This window comes from Loxodonta africana, chromosome 12 (genome assembly GCF_030014295.1).
Source record: "Loxodonta africana isolate mLoxAfr1 chromosome 12, mLoxAfr1.hap2, whole genome shotgun sequence".
In the NCBI taxonomy this organism is placed as follows: Eukaryota; Metazoa; Chordata; class Mammalia; order Proboscidea; family Elephantidae; genus Loxodonta; species Loxodonta africana.
The window spans coordinates 61,804,632-61,831,577 of record NC_087353.1 but is presented as its reverse complement, the minus strand read 5'-3'; the positions used below and the strand labels follow the sequence as shown (position 1 = coordinate 61,831,577).

At 41.3% G+C, this 26,946-nt stretch overlaps 1 protein-coding gene across 11 annotated transcripts in view; it reads right to left on the bottom strand.

Moving 5' to 3' along the window:
* RBFOX1 (RNA binding fox-1 homolog 1) overlaps positions 1 to 26,946 on the bottom strand; it is a 440,264-nt gene that overhangs the window by 24,595 nt on the left and 388,723 nt on the right. For 7 of the 11 annotated variants that reach the window (XM_064295558.1, XM_064295563.1, XM_064295566.1 and 4 more), the window contains one exon: positions 15,023 to 15,087. In XM_064295558.1, the coding sequence (XP_064151628.1) occupies positions 15,023 to 15,087 (65 nt within the window). Of the gene's footprint in view, positions 1 to 15,022; positions 15,088 to 21,442; positions 21,486 to 26,946 lie in introns of all 11 variants that reach the window. The other 4 variants (XM_064295559.1, XM_064295564.1, XM_064295565.1 and 1 more) reach the window with 1 other exon arrangement.

Sequence of the window (26,946 nt, the reverse complement as noted above, 5' to 3'; positions counted from 1 at the left end):
CAGGACCAGGCAGCTAAGAACAACAGGAAGAGCATAGGGGCAGCAGTGCTCGTGGGGAGAGGAGTCCATGTGCTTACGGACGATCTGGTGCAGAAGATGCCCAGGCCGAGGCTGTGGAGGGTTGAAGGGCTGAGCCCACCGGGGTATTATGTGCACAACAAACTGAGCGAGATGAAGAAAACGTCAAGAACCTTACTAACCTCCGGGGTTTCTGATGGCCCATCGTGCCACAGGCCTTGAACTTCTTCATGAATCTTGGTGGGAAAAGGGGGTCACAGTTAGATGTGGATTAACTTTTTAAAAAGTATCTCCTTATGGAACAACTGCTTTGACAAAACCCTGGAGCAGTGATGGTTTGGGTCTGGTTTGCCCTGGGGGAACTGGTCATTTTTCTTGTGAAGAAGCTGAGGCATCCCTTGTAGCCTCATGGTGGTTGTTGTTGGGTGCCATAGGCTCACAGCAACCCCATGTGACATGGTAGAACTGCCCCATAGGGTTTGCTAGGTTGTAATCTTTACGGGAGCAGATTGCCAGGTCTTTCTCTCATGGAGTCACTGAGTGGGTTCAAACTGCCAACCTTTCAGTTAGCAGCTGAGCACTTAACAGTTGTGCCACAAGAGCTCCTCATGAAAATAAGTGCCCAAGGAAGAGGAATAATAGGAAAGACAGCTCCTTGATCTCACAGGTCCCCACTGTCTCTTCCTTCAGAATTACTTTTGTTCAACCTATTGTTATATTTCTGGAGCCCTGGTGGAACAGTGGTTACAGCTCATCTGCTAACCAAAAGATGGGCAGTTCAAATCTACCAACTGCCCCTTGGAAGCCCTATGGGGCAGTTCTACTCTGTCCTATAGGGTGGGGATGAGTTGAGATCGACTCGACCACAACAGGTTTCGTTTGGTTTTTGATTGTTATTTCTAGGTGGAAGTCAAGATTAAAAAAAAAACTTAGAAAATCATTGTATGTCAGAAAACCTGCTTCAGCAAGAAATTATCCATTTTTTTACTCAAGACCAAAACAAATACCCCGAGCTTAGTGATGTTGATAGTAATAATAATTATATTCTGGGCGTCATTAAATGCCAGGGCTTTGTTCGTTACCACAAGTAATTCTCGTAGTAGCAGCCCAATGAGGCAAGGATTACTTATTATCCCCACTTTAAAGATGAGGAAGCTGAGGATCAAATAGGTCCATTAGCTTGCTGCCCCCATTATCTCATGTAGTAAGTAACTGTTGGGATGCAGACTTTGGTCTGAACCTAATCTATGATCAAATCCTGTACAGGAATAGCAAAGACGTGATAATGCAGGCACCACTCAGAGTAGGTGCCATGAGTATGAAAGACCCAACTTCAAATACCGACATTGACACATGTAAGTTTGTGCTGTTGAACAAGGCACAGGTTCCCAGAATGCTTGTGTTAGGATGGGTTTTAGAGATTAAACCAGTTGCTCTCAACTCATGGTGACCCCATGTGTGTCAGAGTAGAACTGTGTTCCACGGAGTTTTCAATGGCTGATTTTTTGGAAGTAGGTCACCAGGCCTTTCTTCTGAGGTACCTCTAGATGGACCCAAACCTCCAACCTTTGGGTTTGTACTACCTAGGGACTCCTTGTACAGATTACCTAATCAAACATGACTGTCACTTTGAAATGAATTTAACTTGCTTGTCATGCCCTGTGTGTATACAACACTTATAGGCTGAAACGCACACTCTAAAATATCTGCAAATCAGCAGGTGAGTTGTTATTGACAACCAGTGCACTCGCACCATCTCTTACACTTTCTAAGGTAACATTCACTTTTTCATCTCATTGTGATCATTTGTTGGTATTATGCTCCTGAGCGGATGAGAAAACTGAGGCCCAAGGGTTAAGAGCAATCAGGTGGGACTTTTCCAGGGAACAGTTCACATTGGTATGAGTTGAATACACAATGAGGAGATATTAGTGTGAAATCACTTTGCTTACCCATGGATCTTTGGGGTAAGGAAAGTGATTAATTACTGCCCTAAGCTAGTTGAGGGAAGGAGGAAGTCACTTAGGATGGATATTGATGGGGTGGGAACTCTTACTTTTTCTCAGTGAGGGTGAGAGAACAGAGCAGAGATGGAAACCAAGCCAACAGCCTACAAAGACAAATTCTCTTACACCCCGTCAGGTCTGTGGAGGGAGAACCAGGCATCACTGTTACGCACTGCATGTGGGAGTGGAACTGAGCCTTGTGGTCTGAGACAGTGCGTCTCCAACTTTCTAGCTATCACCTGGGTTTCTTGGGAGTGCAGGCTCTTACTCCGTGGGGCTGGGCTGGGGCTGGGGCTTCAGCATTTCTAACACGTCCCTTGGAGGCAGATGCTGTTGACAGGGGAACTGTGCCTTGCATTGCAAGTCTTGAAGGGGCTGTTCTTTGAACCATTCTAATCCTAAAATTTCAGAACTGAATAAGCTAATCACTTCTTTCTCAGTTATGAGATTGTTTTGTTTTTCAGTCTGGGAGACAGAAAATAGAAGAAAAGAATAAAAAGAACAGAGGAGGAGCTACAGCCTGGGACAGCTGTGGAGCCAGAATCCTCCAGGACTAATTTGTAATTTGTCCTCAACCCCCACCACCTGGGCTCATAATCTACCTAGTAGAAATACTCCGTAAACCCTCTAGTGATGTAGAGAAATAGCAAAGAAAATATTTTTCAATGATTTTAAGAAATAAATGCCAATAATGGAACCAGGAAAGAAGACAGGAATTGAGAATATGCTAGAAGCATCTAAAAAAACCTGTTACTGTCAAGTCCACTCAAACTCGGGGCGACCCCATGTGTCAGAGTGGAACTGTGCTCCATAGGGTTTTCAGTGGCTGATTTTTAAGAAGTAGATCACCAGGTCTTTCTTCCAAGGTGTCTCTGGGTAGACTCGAAACTTCCGGTTAGCTGCTGAGTGTGTTAACCGTTTCTGCCACCCAGGGGCCCCTAGAAGCATCTAGCAATCATACTCTTGTTTTTACAGAGCATTCCAGGACTTCCAAAGCAGGAGGAACTACTGATCCAGGTTATCATATGAACAGCATCACTCCATAGATCCAGGCCAAAGCATTTCAATCTAAACAAGTAAGATAATTAAGGGGAAAGGGTGTTTGGCTTTGATGATGCTTGGGCTCCCCACAATCCATCAATCTACTGCACCTTCACACACCATAAGGCAACAAGAATAGCCTGTAAACAATGACAAAATTGACTAGTTTCTCCTTATAGAGATTGCCTCAAGCTCTCCCCCACCAAAATCCCATCTCCCTCAGATCTTAATAGTGGTCTCTTCTCTAAATCTTTTGTATGTTAATTAAATATGAAATGCACTGTGGTTTTGAGAGAGACTAATCCCAGAGGAACTGATCGTTATGATTCATGCGAGGGAGTAAGATAATGAAAAGTCATTTATTTCTGCTCAATGACTGTTTACATGCATGTATTATATACACAAATATGGATAAGCTCAGAGCCCCCCATTAAAGTAGAAATCGGTTCTTCTGGGAAAGAATCCAGACTTCTATTAATAAGGCAGAATAAGAACTTGCTTTTATAACTTTAAAAGAAATACTAGAAAAGTTTAGTGAAAAAAAATTACATCTTACCCCGAAAGATTAGAGTCCCCGGGTGGCTCAAGTTGCTAAGCACTCAGCTGCTAATTGAAAGGCTGGCAGTTCAAGTGCACCCAGGGGTACTTTGGAAAAAAGGCCTGGCGATCTACTTCCCAAAAATCTACCATTGAAACCCCTGTGGAGCACAGTTCCACTCTGACAGACATGGGGTTGCCATGGGTCGGAAATGACTTGATGGTAACCGGTCCTTTTTTTTTTTTTTGTTACTCCAAAAGATAGAGTCTAGTTTATTATACAGCTCCTAGTGACAAAAGAAGCAAGGTATAGAAGTGGAGTGGGTTTAATTTTTCTTGTCAAATCCACAAATGCTCCCTGAGCCAAGACTCTATCTTGTGTGTATTCCTTTCTAATTCGCTCGAGTACTATCTTCTAGTTCTAAGTCATAATATTTGTTAAGAATTAAACCACGTTTAAATCTCCTGGAATCCAGATTTTTGGGGGCCACACGGTTGGGGTGACCCAAGGCCATTTGCTCTTAGATGTCCTTTTGAACCTTCAGCCTTTAAGAAACTGGTTTTCTGAAAGTCACCTTTGAGTGGAACAATAATCTAGATAAGCTAGAAAGACCCTTTTGCCTTGGGCATTGTGCTCTTTTGAAGAATTCAGTCAGTTTCAAGGAACTGAAACTTTAAGGTCAGACTAGGAGCTAGGTTTTAGAGTAAATCGGTAATTATTTTGTTTCTCAAGACAATGCTGAATGAAATTCTTCCAGACCACAAACTGCCCATCAGTTCCGTTCTGGCCCATTTTCCACAGCAGTGCAGGTAAGATGGGGCGCAATGGTATTTAGGGTTTCTCTCATCTTCAGAACATGTTTGACTCTCTAGCAAAACATAAGGAGCCCTGGTGGCACAACGGTTAAGTGTTCGGCTGCTAACTGGAAGGTGGGCTGTTTGAACCCACCAGCCACTCCATGGTAGAAAGAGTTGGTGGTCTGCTCCTATAAAGATTACAGCCTAGAAAACCCTATAGGGAAGTTCTACTCTATCCTATAGGATTGCTATGAGTCGGAATGGACTCGACAGCAACGGGTTTTAGTTGAAATGTTACCCAGATTTGCAAATCGTATATTAAATAAGGAGTCTTGGTGGTGCAGTGGTTAACAGCTCAGCTGGTAACCAAAACATTGGCAGTTCAAATCTACCAGCCACTCCTTGGAAACCCTATCGGGCAGTTCTACTCCGTCCTATAGGGTCTCTATGAGTTGGAATCAACTTAATGGCAAAGGGTTTAGTTCGGTTTTATATTAAATAAACTTCAATCAATTTCTATTATTGGCATAAAATGATTTTTTGTGTTAACATCTGTGAGGAAGGTTCTGTTTTTAAGATAGAAATGGCTCCCCCAGAAGCTTCTCCAGGGCATGTTGTCTTCCGGGGTTTCTGACCTGCCTGTAGGGAGTGTCAGGCTTTCTCACTTGCCTCCAAACCCTTCACAGCTGAAGGGCTCTGATGGCACTACTTAAAAGAAAGGTTTTATTTGCTTTTTTGTGGCCTATCAAGCCAATGATCTGCGACCTGGAAACTGTGTAATTAGGCCCTGACATGACCAAAGGAGTTGTTACACCTTGTCTTGTCACTGGCAAAAGTGTCTACTCACTTGGCTGTGACAGATATGGTCTATTGGGTTTGGAATTTCCTTTAATATCTCCCTAACTCCTTGTTGGTTCAGTCTGTTGACTATTATAGGTTTGACTCTTTTTCTTTTTTTTAACTGCTTCAATTACATAGCCATCCAATAGTGCATAAGAGTTGTTAAGAAGTCATTACAGGTTATGGACCAAAGGAAATTACTTCTTGAAACCAAACCATGAGTTCTTTTTCTTACTATGTGTGTGAGCATGTCTGCAAATTAAAAATAAAAGAAGCTCAGGAAATACAGTTATTAGTAATAGCCATATATATTGCTTTTCAGTACTCAGATCTTTGCGTCCATGAACACAAGTTTCAGGTCTCACTGATGCTGCTACCAAGAGCCATACATTTCTCTCTTTGCTATTTCAGAGCTATCTCCACTCTCATCAAGTGAAATCAATGTTGACCCACAGAGCCGACTGGCAGAAAATGTAATTATGTTAATTATCGTAAATTTTTGGCAATTGCCCAAGTGGAAACATTTGATCCACAGGATAGTAAATAGCGATGGTTTGGAGGGGCCGAAATTCCATTCACTTTTTAATCATTAAGTCACTTCTTGTTGTTAGGTACCGTCAGTTCAATTTTGAATCATAGCAAATATATAGGACAGAGTAGAACTGCCCCATAGACTTTTCTTGGCTGTAATCTTTACAGGAGCAAATCTCCAGGTCTTTCTCCTGCAGAGCCGCTGGGTAGGTTCGAACTGCCAACCTTTCGGTTAACAGCCGAGGACTTGTACCACCCACCTATAAAACCCATTGCCGTCAAGTTGACTCCGACTCATAGCGACCCCCTGTGACAAAGTAAAACTGCCCCATAGGGTTTCCAGGCTGTAATCTTTATGGAAGCAGGCTGCCACACCTTTCTCCCACAGAGTGGCTGGTAAGTTCAAACTGCCGACCTTTCAGTTAGCAGCTAAGCACTTAACCACTGTGCCACAAGGCCTCCTTTTCTGTATCCAGCTGTACATACGCCACACCACTGATAATGTGCGCTGCCACAAGCCAGGGACATTTAGGACTCTTTGATAATGAAGAAATGGGCCTGTGCTGCAAGTTACTGTTTTTACAGGGTATTGTATGAGGTGTCTGAATTTTTGGGAGGAAAAATTGAAATTTTGAAAGTTTTATTTGTTACATATATACCAGTAGACCCTGGTGGGGACTCTGAGGTATAATTATAATTATACGTACCGCTAAGCACTTAGGGTAGGTTTATGGGAAGGGACAAGAAAAAAAAATCCATACTACCTACCAAAAATTCAGACACATTCCATGATTCGGCATGCTTCCATTAATGAAAACACATGGTATCAACAAAAGATTCAAAGCAGAAAATAATTGGGTCACCAAAGGATTAAGTTACTTCTCGGTTATGAGTATTCCAAGTGGCAAACTTGCCTTTGCCCTGTCTTTCTAACAGTATCTTAAAGAGGTGAAAATAACCCAGGACTTGGAAAAGAGATGTTGAATTTGAAGTCAATTTTTCACAGGACACATCTCAGCACTCTCTAGGCCCCGCTGTTTTCATCTGCAGAGTGGGGTTCTATGTAGGATGAGCATGCGTGCTCTGGCTGTCCTGGGGTAGTCCTGGGTGAAGCCTGTTGTCCTGGAGACATTATGAATAGAACGTTCCTTCACTGCCTGTCACAAGGGTCCCATTTTAGATGGTGACTTATGTGGTTGCTCAAACAATTTTGTGTCTCATCAGGTTGTTTGTTGAAATGCCTCACATAGTGCCTGGCACACAAGAGACATGGTCAAATAATAATAATAATATTGACAACTTCAAAATAGAAATCCACACAGTGCAAAGAAAAAAAAAATGGCTGGAAAGATAACATAAGACTGCTTTCTTTAAGAAAATCTGATATAGCAAAACCCAAACATTGGAGAACAAAAACAAAAACAAAGCAAAAAAAAAAAAAAAGGAAGGGCTATATTGCCAGAAAAAAAGTTCTTCAGGAAAAAAAAAAATTAATAAAATATTCCTTGAAGTCAGTGGATTAACAAAGAATTAGGTTGGCATATAATCTTTCAGTAGTATAAAAACCTACTATATATTCAAAAGGCCAGTCTACACCATACTCACAGGAGCCCTGGTGTCGCAGTGGTTAAATGCTAACCAAAAGGTTGGAGGTTTGAACGCACCAGCCATTCCTCAGGAGACAGATGTGGCAATCCGCTTCTGTTAAGGTTTCAGCCTTGGAAACCCTATGGGTACGGGGCAGTTCTACTCTGTCCTGTAGGGTCACTATGAGTCGGAATCAACTTGATGGCCACAGGCTTGGTTTTTGGTTTTTACATCATAGTCAGTTAAGCATGTTTGATCATGATTATTCCTAAACTCTTTAAAATGATGGCCCCAGAACCTGTTAAAGAAACGGCAGATTCCAAATCCTGAATTTTTGTAGAGTTGGTTGGAATTGAAATAACCTACGTATTTCTTGTTTTCCTCAAAGCTCACTCTTGTAGTCTGGATTTGAGGCTCTTATCTTATAGAGATACAGAATCAAGAACATTTTATTCAGTGCCCTTTATATTCCAAATATTTCATAGACACCATCTCAAAACTTTTAAATCACTCTACAAGGTGTAACTAATACAGCCATAACAGATGAGGGGATGGAGCTCAAAGAGGCGAAATTACTTCTCAAGGTTGTTCTACTAATATACAATAGAGCCTATGATTAAGGGCATAAACTTCAGCTTTCAAAATCAACAGGGAAACTTGCTCTACTTTTCTAAGCTTGTTTTCCCCATATGTAAAATGGAGGTGTTAACATCAACCTCACTGGGTTGGTGTGGTGGTTCAATGACACTGTACATGGTAAATACTTAGAGTGCCTACAACATACTAGTAGTTGTTGTTAGCCACCATTGAGTAGCCCCTAGCTCATGGTGACCCCATATATGATGGGGTCGGACCATTGTGATCTATAGGGTTTTCATTGGCTGACTTCCCAATGTAGATCGCCAGACACTTCTTCCTACTCTGTCCTAGTCTGGAAGCTCTGCTGAAACGTGTTCAGTATCATAGCAACACACAAGCCTCCTCTGATCGAGAGGTGGTGATGTGCTTGAGGTGCACTGGCCAGGAATCCAACTCGGGTCTCCAGCATTGAAGGTGAGAATTCTACCACTGCCCCATTATATAGTAAGGAGTCCATAGATAATGGCTGTCATTATTGCTATTACCATAATTATTGTCATCATTATCAGAGAGAGGTGATTCGAATTGAAATTTGGTTCTTCTACTATATCAACTACCTCTGATGTGGTGCCTCAAGAAGTCTTAGTCAATAGTGCAAGTAATAGTGCTGTCTTTTCCATCTAATGAACACTTAGAATTATTTATTTTTTTTCTGATAATGGAGAATTCACAGGTAATGCATGTTTCTCTTTCTAGTTACCCTAAAGCCCTCCAGAACAATTAGTTTTACTTCCTCTTCATGAGGAAACCCTGAACCACTGAAAAAAGCAAATAAATCAGTTAAAGTGAACTCTGAAGCAAAAAGAAAAAAAGTATATACCAAAAAACCCATTGCCATTGAGTCGATTCCAACTCATAACAACCCTACAGGACAGAGTAGAACTGCCCCACAGGGTTTCCAAGGAGCGCCTGGTAGATTTGAACTGCTGACCTTTTGGTGTATATGTATATATATATATATATATATATATATATATATATATATATATATATATATATATATTTTTTTCTTCCTCCCAGCATGTTGTTCTAATAAAAAGCTAAAACTTGCTCTTCTTGGCACCTACAGTATAGAAGAACGAAAGTAAGACATTGGTGACTAATTGCTATTACATTTACAGAGCATATTTATTTTTAAAGGATGCAGGAGAACTCATTATGATGGATGAAAATAACACAAAAGAAAAAAAGATAACTAAAAAACAAAGCCAAGCTAACATAAGGACAACCTAAAGAACACACTATCAAAAAAAGTACAGAAGAGTTACTCCTGTTGGTGGCCATGTTTTAACGAACAGTCTGGAAGGTCAATCCAACATGGCTTCCTCCCACCCCTAGATCCTTGTTTGAGCTGGTGAAATGGCATAGGGTACACTTCTATCACCTTCTAAACCACCATAAACTATGCTCTCAATCCTCCATTTCTTGTAAATCTGAGAATACCACCTCTGGCATCATCAAGTTTTATGATACCTTCACCATATTTTTGAACAGTGGATTTCACACACACAAAAAAAAGATTGAAAATGTAAATGAAATAAAATGGGTGGGGAGAGTCTAAAACATGGAGTTGCCATGAGTCAGAAGGGACTCAATGACCAGGCTTGGCTTGTTTTTGGTTTAACACGGTGTATCCAAATTTTATTTCGCCAAGTGAGAACATTAAAACCAAAACTGGATTAAAAAAACAAAACAAAGCTACTATTTGCTATTGTCATCATTTCATAAAATGAAATCTATTTTTAATAGCATGTGAGAAGGAAGAAAGAATAAAGCATGATCCTTTTCAAGAAAAGAGAGTTGCCAACCATATCGTATCGTCTGTGTTCTTCTGTTATTTTAATAAAATATGTCATCAGAGGCAATCACTAGGTTTTGAACTAGTCTTGGGAACTATTGTTTTGGACAACACACTCAAATAAACTCTTGCACCATCTCCTTGCACACCTAACACAGAGCAGGTGCAACGGCCTGCTACTACTTTCTAGCCAGATACACCTCAGCCCTCACCCAGCTTGGTTCAGATAAACAGAATGGGAGGAGCAAAAAACTCCCCATCTCTGTCTGCTTTGCCTTGTCTACCCTCCTCTTCAAGGGTTCCACATTACCCATGGATCAAATTTTTTCTGGTGTACCCCAGAGCAAGAAAAAGTAAAATCATTAAGTCCCTAAAGTACAACAATTTAAAAAAAAAAATTAACCTTCCTACAAGAAAAAAAAACCTGAAATGGCAAATCAAATTTTTCATTCAGGGTGCTCATATGCTTTATATGCTGACGATTCCTTGATTTTTAGTATATATCATCTGAAAAGGACTCCAAATAAGATAGCATATCATTTCAAATTATAATTCCTAACCTGTCTATTTTAACGAAGGCATTTTATTTAATCCAAGTCCAGGAAGTAAAAAAGCCTTAAAATAGGTAAGGAGCAGCCTACAAAAAACCCAGTGCCGTCTACACTAACGGAAATCAACTCAGATCTCTTCTTCAGTTTGAATCTTACTAAGGTTGTACGTAGGACTGCATTAGTTCTATTTCCTGCAGTTTATGTATGATGCAATACTCTAAGGTCAGAGAGATGATCTTTCCCTATCTGTCCATCCATCCATCCATCCACCTACCTACTTCCCTACCTATCTATCCATACCTACCTACTTATCTACCCATACTCCCATTATGCATACATCTGTCTATATATCCATCCATCCATCCATCCATCCATCCATCCATCCATCCATCCATCCATCCATCCATCCATCCACCCACAGATTCACCCCCCACCCATCCATCCATTCTCTCTGAAATACAGTGTTTTAGTCATAGGTTATGAGTGTAAGAGTTGAAAGATCTTCTAGCTTGTGGCTTCTGACTTAGCAAGTCCTAGCCTCTTTTTATCTAGATATTCTCATGACTCCTCCGAGAGAACCTGAAGAGCACAGATGTGTGTGCTCAAACCGAGAGAGCAAGGTACTTGATGCTATGTCATTTTCTTTGGGTTTCTATTAAGCTGAAGCATATGAAATTGCCACTATTCCACCATTTTTGTCCCACAAAAATGGCAATGTCATATGGTACAATCTTATCTGATGTTGGCAATGAAACTTTAAGGTCTCAAAAAACAAAAAGAAAAGGTATAAAAACAAACAAAATCCTGTTGCCTTATGTCTCTTTTGCTCACTCTAAGGACACTTATGAGTTAGTGCTGTCACTGTATGTCATAAGTTGCTTGGTATTCAGGGATCTTTAAAAGAAATGCATGTTTTATGTGAAAGAAGAAATGGCCCTGGTAATTTACAGTGCAGCAGGATCATTCTGATATTTCAGAGGAAAACACCATATTACTCTCTTCTCTATCTGGTCTATATTTAGCTCCTTTTTGCCTTAATGTGGAAGGACCCTTTTCATGCACTGATCATTAGGAAATGTTAACGTGTTAGCAAGCAGAACAAGCATGACAAATGTCTGTCTTTCTGGAGAGATAACATTTTCATTAAAGCTATATACACATCATACATATTTTCCCAAATATTTGTGGCACAATTCATCAAACAGGGAATCTCCCCCCTCCTCCCTGTTTGGCTGCTCAAAGATGCAACAACGACCAAGTCATAATACACAAAGAAACCAAGAGGCAATCAATAGAGAGAAGCCTGCCCCCAGGCTTAATTCAAGCAAGCCATTCACCGAGCTAATGTGATGATGGACCTGTCAAATCCATAACGTACCACAGACACATCAGCAACACCAAGTGGCATGCAATGACCACATGACGTCTGCCCCATTGCCATGCTTTGATTGGTTCAAGCTCAGAAAACAATTTCCTTTGAGAGTTTGGGCAGTTGTCTTTGCGTAAATCAAAGTGAGTTTAAAAGTAAAGTTTTAGTGAGGTCAAGTGCTTACCAGACGTTTCCTAAATGCCAAGAAAAGATGTTCGCCTAGTCCCGTTAAATTCTTCGATGAAACTAAAAAATTGCCTAGTCCAGTCAGGTCTTTTTCTTTGGGGGAAATCTCTGCCCATACCAGATGGTCTTCATTCTGGAGGTCAGGATTCACAGGCCCTCAGGGTGCTCCCAGACCATCAGCACGTGATCATTTAACCAAGAAAGATTATGGGCAGGGAATTGCACGGTGCTTGTGAAGGACCTTGTGGACAATTCTGAGGTTACCGGTGTTCAATGTTTTTCAAAGGTCCCTGAATCTTTAATTTGATGAGAGCTTAATTTGTGCTGATGAAAGGTAAAATCCTACCTACTAGGGACATCAAACTTTCTCTTTCAAGACCTCTGAAGAATAAATCTCGTGATTACAGGGAAAGTTTGTTGCAGTATCTCTTTCGATCCAATTGACAACCAGTGAGCATGATCAAAGCCTTCTCCATCCTTGCTGATTTTATTTCTTATTTTGAAGCAGCTTCTTTTGGTTAAGGAGTTATTCTTCTTTGTCATTCTGTCTTCTGGAGAATAGCACTAAGAGTCTATTTCTACTGATACTATGCTGCAATGGTGCAAAAAAATAATTTACTATCCCCACAGATGCATTCTAGATACTTGGCCATCTTTCATGTAGATTCAGAAGCTATACTAGTAATTTCACATTTCCCCCAAAATGTATATCTTTTTCAGAAGGGTCTTCTTTCTCGTTACCCACTTACTAAGAATTAAAGGAAGTACCACCGCTTCATAGATACACTTTACAAATCAAACCAGAAATATCATTTTAAAGATTGTTTTCTGGTAATTTACTGGCCCTCTTACTGCATTTACTTCAATGACATAATTCCATATCTATCAAGTGTCTTGCTTGTAATAAAGTTAGATAGGGCTGGTAATCAAACTCCACAGCAACCAAGAAAACTTAGTGTGCAAATTTCCCTAATGAACAAGAGGCCAATTACCTGGCAAGAGCATATTTAGATGGCGTCCTCAACTGAAATTATTAAAGTGGGAATTGCAGAGTTATTCAAAATTTACCAATCCGAGAGAAGGCAATTTCTCAGTAGGACACGTTCCCGATGGGAAATCTTCGTAAAATTAAAATAACAGATTTTATACACATATTTGCATAGATGGTACCCCACAATGAAGCAACATTTTAACTTAATTTTTAGATGAATTCAAGATGGGATGGCTGGATTCTCAAATAGTTCTAACAATAGTATTAGATATTATTTATTTTTTCAAATATCTAGATTGGTCTTATTGGAGAGAGCTATTTAAATTATATCTTTGTAATTAACCTTTTTTCAACTAGAGAATAGATGCACTTATACTGAGAAGCGAGATAAAAATCCTAAGAAATAACTCTGTTTAAGATTCTTGTAATTATACAGCAGGCTAAAGTTACTATGATTATAATTATATACAAAGTGGGTGTTTGAGAATTTAGCATCTAGAGATATTTTCATAAAAATAATTAAGGGTTGTAGCTGAACCACATAACAATTCATACTGTGTGAATCTTCAGGGTGCAGAATTTAATAGCATTAAGCCTTTTTCATTTGTAGAACGATCTCAAGAAATTCAAGATTGTCATCATCTTTATTAGCCTATTGACCCTCTCTATTTTCCTAATCCAGTATCAAAGTGTGTTGAAGATAGCAACTTACCTAAAAATATTTTGCCTCTTGGCAACTGATTATCGGGGAACTGGGTAATTTATGTATTTAGGATTGCATCATGATAATTGTTTGGAGGCCACTTACGGCCTTGATAACTTGTGATGGCTGTTCGTAAGAAAATCCTCATCATCATAATACCTGCATACAACAAGACAGCCGATGTCAACTCTATCTTGCCAAAGAGCTACTGGTGACAAGTGTCTGCATGGGGGTTTTCAAAGGATAGCTATCAGGGTTGAGGGCTTTATCTTGCTTTCATTATGATGTCACAGAAGAACCCCGTAGCTGCAATGAGCTAACGACACACCTTGTGAGAAATGAAATGGAACTGCAGAGAAGCACACCACAGCAAACCGAGGTAGGAACTAAGCCGTGACAGGCCAGGTGGGAGAACCAGTTGGCGGCTGACACTTCTCCATCAAGAGTCAAAGACATCACTTGCTTACCTGTCTGACCCAGCATGCCTCAGCCACACATGCAAATTATTATCATTATTGTTTTATTCGTGAAACAGGTTTTTAAATCAAAGACGCCATTACCAGAATAAGCACCCTCCATGACGATCGGGCATGCACAGCATTGGAACATTCACATTTATGTCCTCAGAAACAGAGCCAAGAGTTGCATTCAATATGAAAACGCATACTTTTTTTTTTTTTTTTTTAAAGGCACTATATACAAAAATAGCTCTGGCTTGCTGCTCAGGAACCACTCATCTGTTAAGTCCAAGTAACAAAGCTCCCCACTTCTCCATCCTGACTTCTGCATTTCTCAAACACCTCTGTCCTTTCCACTGCCAGTCTTCATGTGTGGGGTGTGTTACAAATACAAGTCCACTTACGTTCATAGGATCGGACACTGGGCATTGCCAAAAAGAATGCATCTCACTACGAATGCCAGGCATACACCTCCCCTATTCCTTTGTTTAGAATTCAAAAATGCAATGGAGGGAAGGCCTAACTTGGTGTAAAATATTGTAAAACGGGATATAGAGTGCTTGAAATCTAGGCAAACGCCTGCAGGATCATCTTCTGTTTCTCTTCCTATGAGTTAGAGGAAACCATGGTCCTACATAGAAGACCACGAGAAGGCTGTACAAGGAGTGTAATGTGTATGCATGCAGACTGTGTTGGCATGGGAATTGAGAGAGGTGTAACAACTAGGTAGGGCCAAGGTATATCACGGCTTCGTGTCTTGGCAGAGAGGAAGAGTTTAGAAAGAACTAGGCTGAATCAATCATTCTGTCTCTGGGTGACTCGGTGTCTACCTTCACCGCGGGATTGGATTTTTTGGGTGCTACCTTCCAAGCAGTCATGCATTTTCACCAAGGCCCGATGAGAGTCTCTTCTCCCACCAGCTAAGTTAATTTCCAAATGGTTTCCGAGCACAAGAAGGAAGACCCTTACCTGTCACTGTAGGCAGCGGCAGTGGCAGGAGTAGGCTGGGCGTAGCGGTATGCAGCATAACCACCCTAAAACACAAGGAGAGAGTTGACTCAGAAAAGCAGAGGAGCCCAACTCGGGGGATGCCCAGTTGCGAGACACACCAGAACAGCAGTTAACCCAACTCTACGATCTAAGGTTGAGGTTAATGAGCTTAGTATCAAAGTAGAAGTACAAACACACTGCAGACGTAGGGGCTTGAACACCAACCTTAGCTGGGTGTTAAAGGTTAGCAGTTTTAAGAATATCCCAAAGGGAGAACCCAGGTCCTCTGAAGGAAATATACCTAAATGTTAATGATGATTGCCTTGGGGTGGGGAGGATTACAGATGATTATTTACACATTCCTTATACTTTGCTGGACTTTCCAGATTTTCTGAAATGATTATGCTTTACTTTTATTTATTAGTTATTTTTTTTAATGTACATTTTATGCAAATGATCCTTGATGATTGTTTAGGGGGCACTGAGTTTTTATTTACAGGGATGGAAAATTTGGCAAAGGATATTGGTGACTGTTGCACAACAGGATTGATGTAATTCATCTCACTGAATTGTAGATGTGAAAAATGTTGAGCTGGCAAATGTATTATCTGCATTTTTACATCGGTAAAAAAAATGCAATAAAATACAGCTCCAGTGAATGCCCTTTACTTTTACATTTATAAAAAAAAATCAGATAATCCATTGATAGGAAAATATTAGTCATCTTTCACATATGCAATCATTTGATCACTCAAGATATTAAAAAAAAACCTTTAGTTTTGTAAGTGTTACATAATTATTACAAAAATGAATGCTGAATGTCTCTTAAAAATTCTGTCTTTTCAGCTAAAGACGCATCACTACAATGTATCACATAAGATCAGATGGGAAATTTGGTGTGCAAAATATGATGAGGTCTTCTAATTTGGAAATAAAATCATTCAGAGAGGAAAAAAGAACCCGAAAAAAATATAATTAACATTTAGTTGTATGTAACGGTAATTGTAATTGTTCAATGAAGCAGAGAGGACAAGCAAATGGACACATTTGAAAGGAATTGTGTTCCGTGGAGCATCGATTGTCAAACTGTGAAAATCACAGAGCTTCTCGCTCAGCAGACCACAGCGGTACATCAACCACCGCTGAATGATCTGGCACAATTAACAAACAGGACCCAGTTTCCACCGACAGGTAACATGGGGACCATTTAGGTTCTAATGACAAGACACAGCTCCATAATCCTTTGCGGAAGGGATCTTGCCCTCACCAAACTGGGGCAATTCAGGACAGAATAGTATGTCCGAGGGTGGTGGTGGTTAGTTGTCCTCCGGTCAATTCCAACTCCTGGCCACCCATGTGTGCAGAGTAGAGCTGCCCCATAGTGTTTTCAAGGCTGTGATATGTAGTAAAATCAAGAGTGGGGGAGTTCATTAAATTTGGTCTATATGTATAGGAGGGAATCAAGTAATAGGGAGGAAACAGTCGAAGCAGAAAAGCTGCAAAAGGCATCTTTCAAAATGTAGCTAAACTGGTCTCAAGCATTTCCCTCTACCCTTGTCCAGCCATGGCAAAGCTTCCGAGTAAATCTGCCATGGCCTTCACAGCCGATCACAAAAGCTAGTCTATCCTCAAAGAAGCTCATCCTCCAGACCAGCACTGGAGAAGCCGTATCCAAAACATCCTGACAGATAATCATCAATAATTTGGATTATTTCCTGGAAAACAATGTGGAAGTTAAAACAGAGGTCTTAGCCAGCCACCACCTGGTGTTCCAAGCACAACGTTCTCTAATTAGGTACCGGGAAACTCATTAAAATCTGCTGAGGAGTTGTAAAAGCAAAGCGGTTTGTCATACCAGCACCAGGCTGCAGCGGCAGAATGATGGCCTGGGGGGAAATTAGGCCACCAGGTTTCAGGAGCCATTCTTTCATCTGTTTGCCCGTTTCCTTGTCTTTCATAAGGCATACAGAAAGAAACAGGAAAGGCGCGCTGGTACGTGTATTAAACTCTACAAGGTAAGGAAGGGCTGGGATTGGCTAGTTGGTGGTGGTGCTTGTTAAGATTCTGACTAATGGGCTGCTGGGCTGAGGGCTGGGGACCATGGTCTTGGGGGACATCTAGCTCAATTGACATAACATAGTCTATTAAGAAAATGTTCTACATCCAAAAAAAAAAAAACCCAGAATTCTGACTTATGGTGACTCCACATGGGCAGAGTAGAACTGTACCCCACAGGGTTTTTGAGGCTGTGACTTGTTGGAGGCAGATCCCTGGGCCTTTCTTCCAAGATTCCTCTGGGTGGGTTCAAACTGCCAAATTTTCAGCTAATCGCTTGCACCGCGGGAGGTATTAACAGTAACTGGCTGAACGCTTTGAAGGGAAAAACGTTTGTGTGTGTGTGATTTTTTTTTTTTCTCTCCTGGAGGGGAAAAAGTATTTGCATAGATCACCAGAGGCCATATAAGTCATGATTTGGTGACTATGAATTTGGCCCCAGCAAAAATGTCTGGCAATGTCCCATTTGCAAATACTCTTCTTTTGGATTTTGATCCTCCCCCCCAACTTCTGCAATAGTTTTGGCCAATGAAAGTAGCTAGTGAGTTGGGTGTGTAGGAGGAACTCCAGGAATGGAAATAGTAACAAATATTGAACCACAATGACAATTCCTTGGAGATTCTTGTATAAATATAAAATGCAGGTGTATACACACAGGATCCTTCTGCACAACAGATGTGCTCACCTATGAAGCTTCTGGAAGGACCCCTACTCTGTATATTTGCACCTGCTTTGGCCATTTAGGGAGAATAAGTGGTTCTATGCATGGCAGATACAAGTGGTCAGTGCCCTGATGTTTGTCTTTGTTATTTAGGAATTTGTTTACAAGCATTCCTGATTCATAAATCAAGGTCATAGCTTGCTAACACCAGGACAGTCGGGACAGGGATCTTGAGCTTGATCAGTGGGCTCAGTGCTGTCAAATTGACTTTCTACACCTGTGCTGTCCAATATGGCAGCCACTTATCGTAAGTGGAGGAGTCCCTGGGAGGCATAAATGGTTAGGTGCTCGGCTACGAACCCAACAGTTGGTGGCTTGAGCCCAACCAAAGGCTCCTTAGAAGAAAGGCCTGCTGATCTACTTTCAAAAGATCAGAGCCATTGAAAACCCTAAGGAGCACAGTTCTATTGTGACGTGCATGGGGCTCCTCTGAGTCGGAGTCGACTCCATGGCAACTGGCTTTAATTTGGGTATTTTGTCTGGAAACCCCGGTTGGTGGAGTAGTGGTTAAGAGCTGTGGCTGCTAACCAAAAGGTTGGCAGTTCGAATCTACCAGGTGCTCCTTGGAAACCTTATGGGGCAGTTCTACTCTGTCCTACAGGGTCGCTATGAGTCAGAATTGATTCGGTGGCAACGAGTTTATTTATTTATTTTTGTCAGAAGTGGCTACTGAGCACTTGAAATGTGGCTCGTGCAATTAGATGAATTTTTAATTTCTTTAATTTTAGTTAATTTGAATTTAAATTTAAATAGCCACATGTGGCTGGTAGTTACAGTATTAGACAGCAAAGATCTGAGTGATCCCTGACACAGGTAATAACTGAAAAAAAGAGGGAGGGGGTTTGGTGGCTCGATACCTCCACGTGTATACATAGTATTGCACTGTCTTTCTATGCAATTTTTCTTCTGTATGAAATCCATTTTAGGGGAGAAACAGTTGTGTATTAACTAGGCGCACATGTGCATACGCTGTAACATGATCAAAAAAATACAAATTGCTTTAATTTGCCTTTCTAACAGGTGACTGTAATCAATTTTATTGCCCCATATTTTGCGGCTCACTGAGCGTGGACAGAACTTCTGCAAGGCTCTGTGCTAATGTCTGCAGAAGGAGTGCTCACTCCCATTTGCCACCAGCAGACCGTGTTCTTGTCAAACCCGGTCCTCCCGGTCCGTAGGACCAAAATGTGTGGTTGACAATTAGAATTTCCCCACCTCCAAACCAAAGGAAAAAGGGACGAGAAGCACAAGATAGTGCTACACTCCGTGCTCATAAAACATGCTCACTTTTCACATGTTGGCGAGCAAAATATAAATGTGACCATATATAAAATATAAATGTTAAATGGACATTATGGGTTGTTCCTCTCGCCAAAATAAAAATGTGGCTCACTTGTTCTGAAAACACTTTTTTTTTTTTTTTTCGTTATCGAGGCCTCTAGTGGTCCATTGAAAAAGACACCAGTTAAGGACCTTCAATGACCTGCCAATAGAACATTTTCATAATTGTGCTTGGTGGGATATTCATACCAAAAAAACCAAACCTGTTGCCATCGAGTCGATTCCGACTCATAGTGACCCTATAGAACAGAGTAGAACAGACCCATAAGGTTTCCAAGGAGCGGCTGGTGGATTCAAACTGCCAGCCTTTTGGTTAGCAGCCGAGCTCTTAACTACTTCACCACGGGAAAGGAAGGGTTCCATGACCAAACGGGTTTGAGAAACACTTGGTTAAAAGAAATGAAACTCGTTCCTCCATTTGTGGGGCTTCCTGACATAATAGTGATGAACACTGTGGCTCTCTAACGTGTCTCAGATTACTTTGACAATGGAAATTAAATTTTTAACTTTAGAGCATACTTCTGATAAAAGATGTTCTAATAGCTATACAGTGAATTGCTTAGGAAGAGAGGTGAAAGCTTAGCGTGCTGGTGGGGATGTAGGGCAGTAGGACTGTATACGTGTGTGTGTCTGTTTCACTCTGGCTTGGGTACATATAAAAAAAAAAAAAACAGTTGCCATCAAGTCAGTTCCAACTCATGGTGACCCCATGTGTGTCAGAGAGAACAGTGCTCCATAGGGTTTTCAATGGCTGACTTTTTGGGAAGAAGATCACCAGGCTTTCTTCTGAGGTCTCTGGGTGGACTCCAACTGCCTACCTTTGCGTTAGTAGCTGAGTGTGCTAACTGTTTGCACCCCCCAGGGACTCCAAGGAGTGATAATGGGTTTAATCACAGGCAGTAGAGGTCTCCTTACTGACAATATACAAGGGTCTTACTTTGTGCAAAACTGGTGGATTGTTAAATAAGGAACTCAATGGACATTTTATTTGCTATTGTAACATTTAAGGAAACATTTGTCAAATAAAAAACTGCAATATGAACCATACCCCCTATTCATCTGCTTCACACAGCTATTTTTGAAGTGTGACAATAGAATTTAGTGTTCTTGATATGCGACAATAAAAGTCAATCTCAGCAATTTTGATTAGTTTGTCCTTTTTTAGGCCCAGCTGTCCTTTTTTCGTGTTAGATTTTTCATTAAAACTCAATCAGTTCTGATGGTAAAAAATATGCTTTCTTAATTGTGTTAATAGTGAATAAGAATGGGAATTGCAGGCGACAGGGAAACTCGTGAAATAAAACACCCACTGATCTTTCTTTACATTTGTTTTCATTGTTATTGGCCAGTTTTAATGTTTGATTACAGGCCCAATTTGGAGAGTCTCAACCAGCTTCACTCCAATGGGGGCGTGGGCTCTTTCTGCTCCGTACAAGTTTGTTCATCTGGAGGTTGTTTCGGGGGAGGGAAACGGGTTTGAATGCTATAACAACAGATGTGAAGCAAATTTCTGGCCAGTTCTAATGAGAACAGGGAGAGTTATGTTAGCTATGTTGTTTCTGAGTACCATTGAGTTGATTCCAACTCATGGCAACCCCATGTGACAGACTAGAACTGCCCCATAGGGTTTTCTGGCCTGTAATCTTTATGGAAACAGATTGCCACATCTTTCTCCTTTGGAGCAGCTAGGTGGGTTTGAACCAACAATCTTTCAGTGAGCAGCCCAGGGTTTAACAACTGCACCACCAGGGCTCCTTATTCTGACCATCAAAGCTGGATATCCAAGAGGTTTTTGGTATAACCATTCCAAGTGACTCTAGGAACATGTTAAAGCCTTACCCAGACAATTCATTCCATGAAACCCTCTAATTCTTTTCCCTGAATTTATGTTGGTTGAGTTAACGATTTGGGGGTGCTGTCTCTCTCTCTCCAGGTACACTTTAAGCCAAGAAATGAATGGTCAAACTGGCCTCCCATTTTGATGGTCTCATGGTCTAACAAAGCTCATTGCTAAGGTCACCCAAGGCCAGACATGAAAACCATCCTCATATTGGAAGGGATTGCCCAAGCCAATCGGTGGACATACCAGAGGGGCAGGGAAAATCTAAAGATGATCATCTCTGTTCTAGAAGAATTAATATCAAAGCTGGAAAATTCAGTTAAGTCTTTCCTCCTTCTATGTTAGAAAACATCTCCCCTCCCCGGAGGTGTCTGGTTAGTAGGACTTCACAGCAAACCCACGATCAGAGTGAGGAGTTTTTCCACCAGTTGGGATTTCATACCTGCAGCAATTTATTGCCATACACAGGCTCTTGATACACTACTCTATAAGGAAACAGAAATGTAACGTTTTCAATGCAAAAATGAAATAAATGAAAGAAAATGCACAAGTCAGACAGAAATTCCAGAGCAATTCATTTACAAGTTTGCTTCTCTTACTTCACTAGGACCCCGGTGTAACCCACCAAACCCAAAAGGGAATAAGGCGTTGCCAAACTTTTTTTTGTTTATTTGCAAATTTATGTAACTGGGAGGATAAAAGAAGGTAGGGATGGGAATCGAACCCCATTAATTACATTTGTGTGATAATCGGTGTTTATTTTTAAAGAAGAAAAAAAGATAATTTCATGGCTTCTTAACCTTCAAAGCATATAAGCATATTCCAACAGCCCAAGTTAGCTCTCTCAAATTCAGCTTTTTGTCTGGTGACTGGGATTCTCTGGCTTACCTGAGGATTTCATTTCGATCCCTAATTATTGAGGCAGTTAAGACAACAGCAGTCACAGCCATAATTGCATCAACACCTTTTTTTAATAAGTTAATTTCAACCCAACGACAGAGAGCAGAATGGCATTTCATGAAAGAACTAATGAATCACGTGGAAATAGCAAAAGCTACTTTTGATATATATGACACGAGAAAATTATGAATATATATGTCCAGAAAAGCTACTCGTCATGCATGTGTGTCATCCACACGCCATCCCTTCGGTCAAGTCTAATGCCGACAACCTCTCAGTAGTCCCCCGTACAGACTGACGTGGGAACTGTCTGTGGGTCAGGCTGCCCTTTCATCTGATGGCTAGAGATTCAAGTGAAATTCTCCAGCTCCAAAGGTGAGAATCTTATGGTTGGACATTTTGGGGGCCTGACCTGCAGGGAAAAACATGTATATATGTGTGTGTGTGTATTTCTTTTATGCTCTAATTTTCCTTCCCAGTTTAGTTTTGTTTAACTTTGCTTTTTAGTAAAAAAAACCTAAGATTTTGGAGCTACATCTGTCAATGTTCTTATTTCTGTCTCCCTGTCTCTTTCTCTCTGCCTCTCCCTGTCTCTCTCTGTCTCCCTGTCTCTCTCTCCTTATTTCTTTGTCTCCCTGTCTCTATCTCTTTTTCTCTGTCTCTCTTTGTCTCTTTGTCTCAATGTCTCTCTCTCTGTCTCCCTGTCTCTGTCTCCCTATCTCTCTGTCTCTCTCTGTCTCCCTGTCTCTGTGTCTCTCTCCTTGTCTCTCTGTCTTCCTGTCTCTGTCTCTTTCCCTGTCCCCGTCTCTCTGTCTCTGTCTTTCTCTGTTCCTGTCTGTCTCTCTCTCTCCCTGTTTCTCTCTGTCTCCCTGTCTCTCTGTCTATCTCCGTCTCTGTTTATCTCGGTCTCCCTGTCTTTGTCTCTCCGTTTCTCTCTCTCCCTGTCTCTCCCTGTCTCCCTATCTCTCCCTGTCTCTCTCTCTGTCTCCCCATCTCTTTCCCCTTGTCTCTCTTTCCATCTCTCTCTCTGTCTCCCTATCTCTCTCCCCGTTTCTCTCCCTGTGTGTCTCTCTCTGTCTGTCTCCCTGTCTATCTGTCCCTGTCTCTCTCCCCTAGCGTTCACGTTTCACATGCAGACATTGTTCTCCAGCAACCTGCCCACCCTGTTATCCTCTCCGTGGTCCTTACTTCTCAGCCCCTGCTCTCCTTTCCTTCACTGCATTTCTCCAGTTTGCTGGAGGAGGCAGTAACTTTATCCCTTGACTCAGTGCTTAAGCCCTGAACTCTCTGGCCAGATCATGTGGGCTAAGCCCCAGGCTCAGTGAGGCTTTCTATACAAATTATTTAGTCTCCTTTCTGAAAAAAAGTTACCTCTATTGGGGGAAAAAAAAATGGTGGTAATCAGATTCCCACTTTACTGCATTGTGGCGAGGAGAAAAGGGAGGCAGCTGAAATGCTGAGTAGCTTGTCTCTTACATGTTGGTATTGTTAGCTGCCTTCCAGTTGGTATTGTTAGCTGCCAATGGGACAAAACACCGCCTGGTCCTGCATCAACCCCATGATCTGCTGCAGATCAGATCGTTGTGATTCATAGGGTTTTCACAGGCTGATTTTTAGAAGAAAATCACCAGGCCTTTCTTCCCAGTCTGTCTTAGTCTGGAGGCCCCACTGAAATCTGTTCAGCATCACAGTAACACACAAGCCTCCACTGACAGACGGGTGGTGGCTGCATATGAGGCGCACTGGCCGGGAATCGAACTCAGGAGAGAATTCTACCGCTGACCCGCCACCGCTGCCCCCACGCTTAAGCTGTTGGAGGACTCCTGCCTCCCGGTGGTGACTGACAGAGGGCCAGCCTAATCCTGATCTCAGCAAGCTACCACTGAAAGTGGGGTCTCAGAAATACGAAGGACTTGAGGTTTTTATCTGGAGAATTTCTGTTTTCTAGTTTTGCCTGTTCTTGGAGCTACTGACACTTCTCATAACTGACCTCAGATACTAGCGAAATGAGGAAACCTCTCAGTTATAGGATCGTCGGAAGGCCGATTGACACAAATTCAGAAATAATTATGTGTAGCCAGGGCATCAAACAGAAACCTGTTTAGGACCGGTCTGAAAAGTCACTAGTTTGTCCATTCATTTTTCACTCTGTATGATTTCTTTCTGTCCCTCTTTCCTTTTAAACAGTCGTCTTCTGATTAAATGCTATATTCTTTGATTTCCTTCCCCGTGACTGGGTCAAGACAAGGTCCTCAATTAAGTTCAGTGATCCTGACCTTATACAATACTGTTCACTTATTTTAAGCTTCTTGTTCAATTTCTAGCCTCCCAAAATCTATAGCTTCACCCATAAATGGAACAAATCGCCGTGTAGGACTTGAAAACATTCTACTTCATCTTTCAAACAGTCTGTACTATCCATGTACACCTCCACTGTTATTAACTTTTTTCTTTAAACTGAACCACTTTTTAATTAAAACAAATTTATTTAAATGTATGTCATAAGCAATAATTGTGAACTTGTAGATTTGATATGCTAGTTACATGAATTATATATATATATATATATATATATATATATATATATATATATATATAAGTGCCCACACGTGCTAACACATTTTTATTTTAAAAGATAGGTGTTTTTAAAGATCAGCATATATTTAATTCATATAAATACCTATCTTTTAAAATACTAAATATTTAATATGTGATATGATTAAGTTTTCCCTTTAATTTGACTCACTTTTAATCAAAACATATTTATTTAAATGAACGTCACCAAGAAATAATAGTGAACTTGCTGTCATGTGCTTGGGTGCTGTCCAGTTGATTCCAACTCATAGTGACCCCACGTGATAGAGCAGAACTGCCCCATAAGGTTTTCTAGCCCGTAATCTTGACGGGAGCAGATTCCCACGTCTCGCTCCTGAGGGGCCCCTGGGTGGGTCCAAACCACTAACCTTTTGGTGAGCAGCTGAGGACTTAACCATTGCACCACCAAGGTTTCTATTGATATGCTGGTTCTATAAATTATATATACAATTGCACACATGCACATGCATATTTTTATTTTTAAGGATAAGTATTTTAAAAGATCAGCATATATTTAGTTTATATAAATATCTATCTTTAAATACAAATGTGTGTGCATGTGTGTATGCACATGTGCACATGTGTGCATGCTTGTGCGTGTATGCATATGTGTGTGTGTGCGTGCGCGTGCATGTGCGCGTCTGTGTGTGTGGCGAGTCTCCTCAGGAGGAAGGGACCTGAGAAATGACTTTTCTACCCTTCCTTGTGAAGCAGAAGCCTGCTACATCATGTTGGATGAGCAGCCGCTCACACGGTGCCCCAGTGTCTCCTTTGTGGCTAGAAGGAGCAGTTCTGCAAGGCTAAGCTCCTGCATAGGATACTTTTTCTTTGCGCTCAGCCCTAACAAGCTGGGCTCGCTTTTCCCTTACTTTCCGCCTCACAGCATCTCCTAACAATCTACTCCCTCCAGCAATTTCAGGACATCTCTGATCATCTCTCCCTTAACTCTCCATTCTCCTCTTCTCTGAGAAGCCTAAGAAGGAGGCAGTTCTAGACAGGAGGTTGTGACTTGCCAATTGCAGGGATCATGGAGGTCTTTCAAATCCTCTGTGCTCAGGCCCGACTGAGAAATGCCCGGGGGCTCCAATACCAGGTGGGAGGCAGGGAGAGACCTTGGAGAAAAGACAGGGTAGGGGAGGGGGAGAGGAGGGTTCACAGAAAAGGGAGTGTTCTGGTGTATGTACTGCTGTTGTTGAGTTGCTCTGACAGGGTGGAGAACCATCTGAGTAGGAAGAATCTGAGACTACCCTCTCTTATCTCCCTTAGAAATAATCCAAGCTAGAAGCTTGCTACTCTGTCCAATAAAACTAAAAAAAAATAAATTAGAGTTTTAAAATGATTTGTTGTTTGTTAGCTACGGTTGTTTTGCTCCTGACTCACAGCGACCCTAAAAGAACTAAAAGCGCCAAGGGACTTTTTGTGACTTTCTTCTTTGGATGGAATTTCTCTTCCTGAAGGAGCCCTTTGCGGTGTAACGGTTAAGCACTCGGCTGATAACAGAAAGGTCGGCAGTTCAAACTCACTCAACAGCTCCACAGGAGAAAGAACTGATGATCTACTCCCGTAAAGATTATAGTTTGGGAAACCCTATGGGGCAGGTCTATTCTGTCACATACAGTCACTACGAGTCAGATCAATTCAACAGCACCAACAACAGCAACCTAAATCTAGATGCTGACATAGTTGTTCTCTTCTAAGTCCCTCTTCTCTATTTGTGTGGCTCTAGTGGATTTTCTGGGGGCAGTGGTAGAATTCTTGCCTTCCATAAGGGAGACGCAAGTTCGATTCCCAGCCAGTGCACCTTATGTGCGGCCACCGCCTGTCTGTCAGTGGAGGCTTTCGTGTTGCTATGATGTTGAACAGAATTCGGTGGAACTTTCAGACTAAGACAGACTAGGAAGAAAGGCCTGGCCATCTACTCCTGAAAATCAGCCAATGAAAACCCTGTGGATCACCATGGTCCAATCCCATTGTGCACGGGGTCCCCACTGCTAAGGCCAACTCGATGGCAGCTAATACAACATAACATAGTAAATTTTCTAATGTAGCTTCTTGCCCTAATTGACACAGTCACATTCTGTCTAATTACTCAATTACTCTAACTAGTCTATTCCCTCTCTTTCTTTGTGGGATCCCCCAGCCCCTGTCTTCAGGTAGCTTCTACTTCTACTCCTATACAAGAATCTACAAGAAAAGGAGAAGATGCCTACTTGGAATATCTGTAGGAAAACACAAATGAATAATTCAGTTCATTAGTGTCATCTGACAAATAAAGAAGCTGAAGCACAGAGAGGTAGATACTCAATAAATGACAGGTCATGACTTAGTATTTTTTGTTATTTTTAGCTAGGCTCAGCAACATCCAGTTTTTTTTTCCTTGGGTAGGTGTTGATGGAGATAGTTTTCTTTTTGGTGGATTTTTTTTTATTCCCCTAATTCCTCCATTCCTTT